This window comes from Dermacentor silvarum, chromosome 10, assembly GCF_013339745.2.
Source record: "Dermacentor silvarum isolate Dsil-2018 chromosome 10, BIME_Dsil_1.4, whole genome shotgun sequence".
In the NCBI taxonomy this organism is placed as follows: Eukaryota; Metazoa; Arthropoda; class Arachnida; order Ixodida; family Ixodidae; genus Dermacentor; species Dermacentor silvarum.
This window is the reverse complement of record NC_051163.1, coordinates 2,865,991-2,876,806: the sequence shown is the minus strand read 5'-3', so window position 1 is coordinate 2,876,806 and position 10,816 is coordinate 2,865,991. Positions and strand designations below refer to the sequence as shown.

General features: G+C 45.8%; 1 protein-coding gene across 7 annotated transcripts in view; it reads right to left on the bottom strand.

The window, feature by feature from the left end:
• Window positions 1–310: 310 nt before the first annotated feature.
• Window positions 311–10,816, bottom strand: part of LOC119431005 (stromal membrane-associated protein 1) — a 94,379-nt gene continuing 83,873 nt past the window's right edge. For all 7 annotated transcript variants that reach the window (XM_049657267.1, XM_037698472.2, XM_049657269.1 and 4 more), the window contains one exon: window positions 311–1,453. In XM_049657267.1, the coding sequence (XP_049513224.1) occupies window positions 1,370–1,453 (84 nt within the window). In that variant the 3' untranslated portion in view covers window positions 311–1,369. The remainder of the gene's footprint in view (window positions 1,454–10,816) is intronic.

The following is a 10,816-nucleotide window of genomic DNA, read 5'->3' as shown; positions in this document are numbered from 1 at the left end:
TCAATATAGTCAATAATGATAATAAATTCACTATAACAATATTCACCATAGTCACAACTTCGCTGGCTTCCATCTTCACAGTAGTGGAAGGGCTCTGAATGTTTTTAAAAGCCTGCTAGTGTGTCCCAGCACTGTTTTCTAATACCAAGAAGGTTACTTTCACAAGTATCAATTATCTTTAAGAAAGGAAAAGGTGGTGCTGATACTAAGCACATAAAAGTGAACAGTATATCATTGTCATTCAGAATCACATGCGAACTGCTCTTATATTCATGCTGCTCAAAGGGATGCACTACAGAATTGTCTGAAATGGTGGCCCAGTTATCCAATGACAACTTAACTTTATTCAGGACAAGGAACTCGGACAACAGAACTGACAGAATCATTATACTGTATCTTTTACTTTTTTTTTTTGCAAAAGTTAAAAAAGAAAAAATTGTACAACAAATGGTTTTACAAAGGCAATGATGTTCAGTCAGCTTGTCGAAATACAGACAAGATTGTGTGAAAAACTAAACTAAGCAACAACTGGAATGTCTTCAACAGCACACTAGAAAATCATTGCAACATTTTTTTATTCATGCAGAACAATGTGTTGCAAAAAGCGATGGCTAGAGCTTCTTAACAAAAACACTTGCTGAGCCTCGTTAAAAAAAGGACCTCTGACTAAAAAAACAATCAGCAAAAATTCATTGTCTATTTTACACCAGCTTTTTTTCATGTCTGCCATTAAACGCACAGTTCCCAGGTAAGAAAACATGAACTATGACTGAGCCCATTGAAACAAAGCTGCTTGCACCTGTCCATTCCCTAAACTATGCCAAAACCACAGATGGACGCAACAAAAACTAAGGTTATGCAAAAAGTCATTGTCTAGCAAAGTAATATCAAACCGAGTAAAAAGAAAAGAAATTGAAAGGAGATTAGTCTTGCAACACCTCCACCAGTGAAGTTATTAGGACTGTAAAAGTAAAGGTACATAAGAGTGCTAAGAAGTAAGAAAGCAAATAAGTTTTTTTTTTTCTTTTCTTTTTTGAAGCAAAGCACAGAAGGGTAGCCTACAGTCCTTCCTTATCCTTCCACATAAACTAGCAGTGCAGCAAGCTCAGCTTTCTTCTCAATTAAAAAATAAATTACAGCACGAGCTTTCAAATGGTACATTTTTGTGCAAGGCAACACTGTACAATTACATGGTCTTGAGCCCTTTAGAAAAAAGGGCATGGCTTCAAAGATGACTTGGGGGGGAAAAAAACTAGGTACAGGATTGTGGCACAGCCTTTCTTCAAACCTCTGACCGTGCAGATATAAATAACTTAAGTGGGCAAAACGCTTCCTGCTACTAGCATTCCATGTTTCAGGCTCTGTGGCATCATTTACTTCCAGGATATGAAGCCAAGGTGCAAGGTCCGGATGAAGTGGAGCCGCGCAGCCAATTTTCGTCCCTACCAGACACCTGCAGGGAGTTTTATGTGGTAAAAACATATTTTCAACACTTTTGGGATTAAACGGCTCTAGAAAACAAGCAATCTGTTTTCACTCTCAGTTTACCTGCACTTGTGCAGTAAAGAGCAATACCAAAGCTGCATAGGAACTATCCTTAGAAAGCTTCTTTCACAACTCATCCAAAGACAAATATCTATAAGGTTATGAGAAGAACGCAGTGGCTGACATAAGAACAGCGATGGAAGCATCATTTTACTTTTTGGAGCAGATTTCGGAGCAGAAAAACATGCTAGTTGGGGGCAGCTATTGAAGTTTTTGGAGCAGATGGCAAAATATGCCATACAACTCCAAGTTAAAAGCATCACCAAGGCGTCAAATAAATATATTTTTACGAAACATATTGCACATACAATAATCAAAACAAATTGCAAGAAACAAAAATTAAGAAGATAGATGGATATTGAAAGCGCAGTAACATGAGCTATATATTAAAAATGCCAGTTCTTGTGGCAGGAATCAGATCAAAGCCGATAAAGCTGAGCATCACGATGTAAAAGTAATCAGTCACATACCACAGTTGCCACAGGAGCAGCTGGTAGTCACTGAGATCGAATTTCCCAGTGCAGCTTCAGAGCAGTTGAACAGACAAAAATGACAGTTTGGAGCAGCCCTTCCACCATTGCATAAGAGGTTACTACGAGTGATAACCAAGTCTGCACTAAATATGCCACGTCAGATCATAATACCGAGAAGTGGCCCTGTACACTGTTGTGCGCCTCTTGTTCAAGCCCATCATCAGAGAGTGCTATATACCACATTTTTTCCCGAGATTTCTATAATAAGAGATCTTCAAGCATCATTCTCTGCAAAAGCAATGATGACAACGACAGAACTTTGTGGAAAGCATATGCCAGGAGTAACTTAAATATGCATTCGACCTGGTTATGCTGAATGGCTTCTATGAGCTCCAACAACGCAGCCTATCTTTACACTTCTGCTGTAACTTCCTTGTGGATCATCCGGGCTGGTATTTTGTAGCGATGCGTTATGCTTTATTCTATACTAGTCTTATCATCCACCGCTCACGGCCGGCTGATCGCGTTGATAACGTGAGCGGACCATCGCTCTGACCACTGACCAAGCGAGAAAAGCGCGAAAAGGCATTAGCATCGGAAAGGCATCGCTACAAAATACTGGCCCAGGTCAAGCTGCTGCGCCAGACCATTGCAAACCGACAGTACGCTACGAAGCTCGAAGGTACTGTTTGGAAAAACTATAATCCAAGTTCATAGTCTAATACAGCAAACTTTAGTTAATTTGACTATGGCTAATTCGATTTTTCGGTTAATTAGACTGTGCCTGAAAATTAGACTGGCCCTCATCCGAACTTGATGAACCGGCACAAATGCACCCCACTCAATTGGTTACCCCAGTAGTGACTCCAATGGCTGCAGTGTCTGTCTTGACATTGCTAGGGGACAGTGAATGCATTAAAGACATGGCTTCTCCAGCTGGAAATTCCTGTTCTTGACCTGCTGTAGCGAAACGTTTCAAGCGAAAATGGCAGCTCATAATAATAACTGTATTTACCCGTTTCTACCATGCCTTCTTTCACATGAAAATTGGTTTGCAAATTGCCTGTGCAAGCAATCCGGTACGAAACTGCAACCTTGTTTTTTTTGCATTCGTCGCAACAGTATGGAACAGCCAATCACCAGAGCCAGCATCACTGCCATTGCTGTCAGAAGATGGCGATAGAACAGGTTCTCAGATAGGATACCGACAAAGCGCCACTTTCAGTTTAGTTAGGAAAGCTCATAAAAAGAAAAAGCTATGCTAAGCTAGCGGCAACAAAGTTATGCGGTGTTTTCAGCATTCTATAGAATTGAATTAGCAAAGTGATTACGCTAGGCGAGGGCCAACATCTAATTTGCCATTGTTGTAAAGTCGTTCGATCAATAAAATGTTGAACGTGCAATAGGCCAGATGAAGGACAACTTGTGGCCCACAGACAGCTATAAAATGCTGTCCATGAGCAAAAATGTTGGGCATTAAGTGCAACTAAACTTAACCTCTGTGAACGTAAAGTTTGATGCTTACCAGAGCCGGAGGCATGCTTTTTCTTGATAGAAGATTGGGTGTGCATTACCTTTATACTTTGTTTAGCTCTATTTTATTTTTGTCACTTCTACTTTAGGTTTCTAGTATGAAGCCATAAAAGTGGTTGCACGTTAGGTTATGCGACATGTCAGAATTAAGCAAATGCTGTCAAATGAAGGAGTAGTGTGTTAACGTCTTTTCTTCAATTTGACCTGCCAGATGATTAGATTAATCTTGTCTGTCCCATCAAGGTCGAATAAAAAAAAAAGTGCACTGTAGCACAATGTTTTGCCTAGAAAGAAAGGCTCCTTTCATGGAAAATAGACCCCCCCCCCCTCCTCCTTTTCTTACATACTTAACACATGAAAACACTACAGCTCGCTTTCACAACCACCCCTTGGTACCGTTATGGCATTCCATTTTGTAAATGTCCACAAGGTGGTGGCATAGTGCAATCAAAAAGCGAATTAAGATCCATAAATAACAACATGAACACGATTCTTGTGGGGATCGAGGGGCCTTCCCGCACCTCGCACCCCAGCTTATGCATTGTGCTTGGCTCAATCTCCGGGAACTGCCACCCCAGTGACAACATGGTGGACACCGCTAGCGCACCAGAGCTAATTTACTGTGCAAACCGTGCTTCTCCCTCCCGGGGTCGAGTCACCGCGCGAGCATACGTCACCTGGACGGGTCCCGATTGGCCTCCCAAGTGGTGGCGTCTGGGCAACCTCTCCACCCAAGCTGTCTTCCGCTGAGCGCTTCGGTGTTGCGGCAGATGCTCACAGGCCCACAACGAGTTTGTTATGTAGGACCCTTGCTCCAGCGACTTCTCATTCTTGCACTCGGTGGACTGCTACCCGGTTAGCCCTAGTGCCGCGACCGTGCCTACTTGATCGGTCTTGCATTGAGCCTTTGCTCGTAGGAGCTGAGACTGTTGCACTGTGTTTTATCTTGGGTTAATAAACCCACGTTTGTTGGTGACCCGATTCCAGAGCCTTCGCTGCGCTGTGTCAGAGTATCGACGAACCCTGCCGTGGTGCCTTTGTACGCTGTGCAGTGGAGGAGCGTCATGCCTTTTCCCCTGACTGTCGCTTGTAGGGTGAGCCTTTTGCAAATTCATCTCCACAATCTGAGCAGTGGCCCATTCACTAAAATTAAGTGCTGAAGGGACACACAGTCAAGCCCACATGAAACTTGTACACAGCAAGCACACAGTCAGAGCCAACTCTAACTTCTACACCAACTGGACCCAGAATGAAAACCAACTGTAACTGAAAACCCAATTGTGTCTAATTCCAACTATTCTAACACCATTTGTAGTGATCCTAGACGAACAGATAGCGAAGAGGACAAAGATGAAGAGGCAGAAGAAGAGAAAGACGACATGGAGGACCATAATGGCAGCTGACTACTATATTTAAAGTCTTGAAGGCTTTTACCGTGTGTCGGAACTTCATATTTGGCCCAGCCGACAACAGCAACCAGATGTGGGTGACATTCTACCTTGCAAGACGGGAAGGCCGCTCCCTCGTCACGGTGCCCGAAGAACCGACTACACCTCGCCTACTCAAAACCATCACCAACAAAGCCAAGGCCCCGATCAGCGACGTCACTAAAAGAGGTACCGTGAAAATTAACATGGCAGAACCTGAATCTATGAGGAAACAAATCACAAATAAGTACGACGCTCAAAGCGACCCACAGGAATGCACGGCCGCCTCTGCAAGGCATATTAAGTGCGATAGCTCAATTAACACAAACGCAAATGCGGTAAATGGAACAGCAGCAAGCAATTTTGAATGTACTTGCCGCTGGTGCGATACGTCGAGAGAAAGTGAAGCTGAAAATGGTTGATGATAGCATGGATGCTGCCGTTTTCACGCTGGATTTTCTCCTGTACACGTGCAAGCAGAACTAGCGGTCCAAGTGACTACGATCGGATACTTCACATGCACCCGTACCTATGTGGCAACGCTAAAAAGTGGTATAATCTCTGCATCACAGAACATATGAAAGAATCATGGGACACAGTGGAAAAAAAGTTTTATTCGTGCATTTCAAATGAACCCAGTCCACTTGTGGGGACCAAGTAATTTTTTACTAGCAGAGAGACAGCAATTTGCTGGACTATTACTTTGAGAAGAGGCGCCTACTGCGATTGGCGGATCCCACCCTTCCATATTCCTCTGTTGTGACACTAGTGTTACACGGGATGACAAAAGATTGCCTGAGACAAGTACAAGTTAAAGCACCGTCCCCTTCCGAAGACAGGGTGTCTACCAAGTTGACATTTTCAGATTCCCTGAGTTTTCCAGGTTTTCCCTGAGTGATTTTGCTAAATTCCCTGAGTGAAACGGAACTTTCTTTTACATCAAGATGGGCTGACACCATGTTGCCTGATGCTGTCACTCTTTAGTAAGCATGTTTAAAAAATGCGAAGCATCAATTGCGATAGCAAATTAGTAGAGAGCTTTACGGAGTAAGGATAGTAGTTTTATCGATCAGCTGTATAAACTTAGACATGCAGCAGCACCAGCAATGCGCCGAACTGTTGTCGACGCCGTCGGCGTTTTGCCCGCGTTCGCACCGAACGCGCACAGCGCTGGTGACTGTTGCCTGTGCCTCTGGGGGCGGCTCCGAAGTTTTCGACGAGATCCGAACGGGACACTTGTCGAGCAGCGTCCAAAGTCTTTACCACCTTCTCGCCTCACCGCATTTTTATATAAATACGCATTTGGGGGCGCAGCTAAACGTCACCTCCCCTCCCTCCCTCCATTACCACAGCTTTCGTTCCCTTTCAATTAAATTACAGCTAATTTAGGGACGGGCGATTAGTGGATTTGAGTTCGAAGCGAGTATTGATTTGGTCAAATAATTTCGAATCAAATAGTTTGAACAGTATATATTACATATTACAGTAAAACCTAGTTAATTCGAATTTCACGGGATTGAAAAAAAAAATGTCCGAATTATCAGGGTATGCCGAAAACAATAAGCAAATGCTTACTACGTCAGCACGATTTTATTAGTATAATGTATGAGCAAATCCTTTCGCTATTTAGCACAAAAGCAGTGCGGAAGCTGCAATTCTCGTCATCTCGTGACTGATTAGCTCTCGCAGCGGCGATTGAGGCCTCGCGACTTCCTTCGCAGCACGTCTGCGGCGCGCGCCATCATTTCCGACACGCTTTGCACTACCGCGCGCACATCCCGATTATTTTTTCGCCAGTAAGCTCACAGCCAACGTATCGCACGTCCATCGTGATGTAGCCGGTGCGCTTCATCCTCGACAGCTTTGCCCCGAGTCAAACCGAAACAACTGCTTGTCGCAACCGCGGTCGCTATAGACGTCAGACTCTGGAGTTTTGCAAGACGCGTAGCGCCACCTGTCGGTGCGAAGAGGTAATAATTGAGTAGTGCAAAGTCCGACTCCCTTGCTAAGTTGCCTAAGCAGCTAGCGAGTGCGAAACAACGATTTAACTTAATTTTTGTTCATATTGCGAATGTTTTGCGCATTTAACAGCCAGAATGAGAGCTATGAATTTCTCCGCTAGTCGGACGTGCCGCCGAACTGCCTTAAAGTTCTTGTTGGCTCACTCCTTCTATGGCGATGGCGAGCACGACGGCAACCGCGACAGCTACGCGCGCTACGAAGAAACGCCGCAATCGACGTTACTGTTGCTTTGTAAATTGCCATGAACGTGAAGGACTGAATAACAACGTTCAGTTTTACCGATTTCCATCGCGGTCGTATGACGGAGAAAGGAGAGAGCGCTAGATACGGGCCGTTCGCATGTTGGGTAAGCGAATTACTCGCATTCTCCACAACACAGCCGCTCACATGAGAAAGTGTGATAATGTTGTTCTGCTGTAATTGTGTTGCGTAGCCCTCACGGGGGACTATGGAAACCAAGCGAAAACTGAGGAATCTGCAGCCGCCTCTTCGTTGGCAACAGAATAAACAAAGTTGTGAACCATCCTGCGTATGTGCCATCGATGTTTCTACCTGTTTACACACGTCCGCCTCCACTTTACTCAGCAAGTGGAACGGAGAGATTTGGCAGGTCAGTTTAACCAAACATTTTGGTTCCTTTATGAATTCAAAATCATGTTCTAGGGCATTGTGGTATCGCGAGCTTATTTCTAGTTTCGCCTTTTTCGATACAACGAGCACGTTTCGCAATGCACTGAGCCCTCTTGACAGCGTTTTTCTTTTTTTTTTTGTGATCTGAGCAATAAAGTTGCTGTGGGAGCACTGGATGAGTAATTGCGAAGTAACGCACGTGTTTAGAAAAAAAAAAAAATGTCGCGTTTCTTTACATTAATTTGTGCGCGTGTGTTGTTTTAAGCGTCTGCTGGTTTGTTTTGCCTTCGGTTGTATCCCGCGAAAGCGGACACGCACGTATCTCCATTTGCAGTAAATACAAACGGAAGACAACCGTGAAGAAAACATTCGAAGATGCGCGATAACACGCTCGAACGCCCAGGAAGCCAGAGCTGAAGCGAGAACGCAACTGAAAAGGCGAAGGTCGCCAGGGCCGTCCGCCCCTGATAAAGCGAGCTTTGTACCACTGACCGTAAGCTACATAGTTACCTGACTTAATCATATATGTACTTCATCGCTTTGACATTATGTACGTACCCAAATTTAACACATTTAGGCGCTAGAGAACGGACGTCGGAGTGCTTGCCTCGAACTCGACGTTGTACGATGCTCGCTGTACTTGCGAGTTGCAGCGCGCCGAAATAACACCTGAAACTTCTTTTACATTGTACACGTACTTCGCTCTGCTCCCTTTCCGAAGCGTGGATGGGCGGAAGAAGCTTTCCAGGTCCTTGATTTTTAGGAAACCGTGCCTTTACAAAACCGAAAGACGGGGCTCTGTTGTGGCCTATGCAGCTTCGCTTGCGGACAGCTCTCTTTGCACTACTCAGTTTGCGCCAAGGCTGCGATGGGGGCGCTGGTGGCGGGTTTTTCCGCAGCGCCGCCTGGGCAGAGTCTGATGTCTATCGACACGATTATGAACGGCGACTTTGCCCACGATAGCGGCAAAAACGCCCGCGTCATGCCGCGAGCGGCAACGCATCATGACGCGCGCGGCAAAAGCGGCAGGAATTACGGCTTGCCGAGGGTGCCGAGAGCGACGAGGGTGACGTCACGGAGCCAATGGCAACCGGACCTCCGCCGCTCCGCGCCGGGTTATCAATCGACGATTGTCGTCTCTCGCGGTTCTATCGAGGGATTTCTGGACGCTGTCCGATCGCACCCTTTTCGCTCACGGTGATTCCGCGTTCCGAGAGCGCGCGAGATCATATCGCGCTGCCGCGCGGCGAGACGCGATAGCCACGGTGGACTTCGCGGCAAGGCGCTGACGCGCGGCAACTTGCCGCTAGTGTGACCATACCCGGCCGACGCACGCACCGAGTCAGAACGAAACTACCGTTCCCTGCAACAACTTCAGACGAAATCGCGGTCGCTATCTATGCGATCATGGATGGCCACTAGCAGTAGCGCACCCAGTATCTCTGCCAGGGGGGGTGACAGCTTGCCAATACCATCTAAACAGCACTAATTTCGATTTCTTCACGGGAAATTATTTGTCAAAAAAATGCGCTTTTTGCGAGTGTGCAGACGATTGCGCGTCTTACATCTTAGTTGCAGCACTCAAATGCGTAAGGAAAGAAAAGGGGTTAAACAAAAGGGGGGGTTAAGTCGGCCTCAGGGGGGGGGGGGGGGTTGCATCCCCCGAATCCCCCCCCCCCCCCCCATTCGTTGCGCCACTGGCCACTAGGCAGCTCTTTAGGCACGCGGCCGACGTGCGCATTGAGTCAAAACGAAACTAAACGAAACCGCTGCGAAAGAAACCGCGGCAGCTATCGACGCGATGATGGGTGGCGACTATGAAATCCCGCGGCCAACGCGTTGTTATGCGCGGCGGTAAACGCAATAAAGGCACAAATAGGCACGAAGCGTTGCGTCGTTGCTGTCACTCACGCACGATTTCCGCTGCTGACTATGGCCATGCGGACTCCGCCGCTTCGTTTCGGTTGTGCGCTAGCGCCGTTTCTGCTCTTCTGCGTCGCACATTTCAGGCTCTTTAATGCAAAAACATATAGCCTTCGAGATTTATGGTTGATGTATGGTAGCCATGACGTGAAGCAAAGCCTCCGAGATTTGCACCGACCGTCCGTGGCTTTTGGCTGCCTATTCGGGACCGCTGAATAATTCGAAAATATTGAATCCATGAATTGGAATCGAAGCGAATAACGAACATAGAATTATTCAATGAAATATTCGACAATATCCTATATTCGCCCATCCCTAGAGTAATTTTCCCCGATAGAGGCACAAATTCCCTGAGTTTTCCCTGAGTTTTTCCAGAATATTCAAAATCCCTGAGAATTCCCTGTTTTCCCGGTTTTCCCGGTTGGTAGACACCCTGGAAGAGGTTCTCTACTGCTTCAAATATGTGTCGTTAAGAGTCTTGGCCTCGCGAGGTGCAACACAAATCGAAAAGGGTATGGACACAGAACAGAAGATTATTCTGCCAAGAGGGGTTGTCACAACTCCTAGTCATGGGGACTCCGCTAGGAAGATACTCGAAAAATCCATAATGTAAGGACGCCCGAGACGTAGGAGACAATATTTCTCATGAAATCAACTATTTTGTTTGTCCCAATGATCGTAAATAATATAGAGATGCCTGCGGTCATTGATACTGGTGCCTCTGTCAATCTGATTAATGAGAAAAGTTGACAAAGACGAAATCTTTGCCGGAAGAGCTGTCAAAATTCAAGGCTACGACGGCAACTGTCGAGAGCTAGAAACATGGATGGATGCAAAAGTGAAATTCAGAGATCTAGAGCTCACCGTGAGGAGCCTTGTCATGTCAGGAGTGGAGTTCGATTTCCTTTTATCCCAGCCTGACATGAAACTTTTAAAGATGAATATTCTGTGGAACGACATTATCATCACCGAGCATTCCAACCTCATTCAGACGCAAGATAGGACAGTCACAAGCTCTATCGAGGTTTCATTGAAATTTCCAGAACTTTCGTGAGTCGGCACCTATCCCCCACAACGACTGCAATCGAAGTGCCTTTTGATCTTCGAGAGAAAAGTGTTGTTAGAAAGAAACCGCATGGGTTAAGCCACGAAAAAAAAGTATGGCTTAAACAGGAGCTACAAGGAATGTTGGATTCTGGTATCATCAGACCTCTCCGTTTGTCTCACCCATTATCATAGTGCCAAAAGACGACGGATCCTATC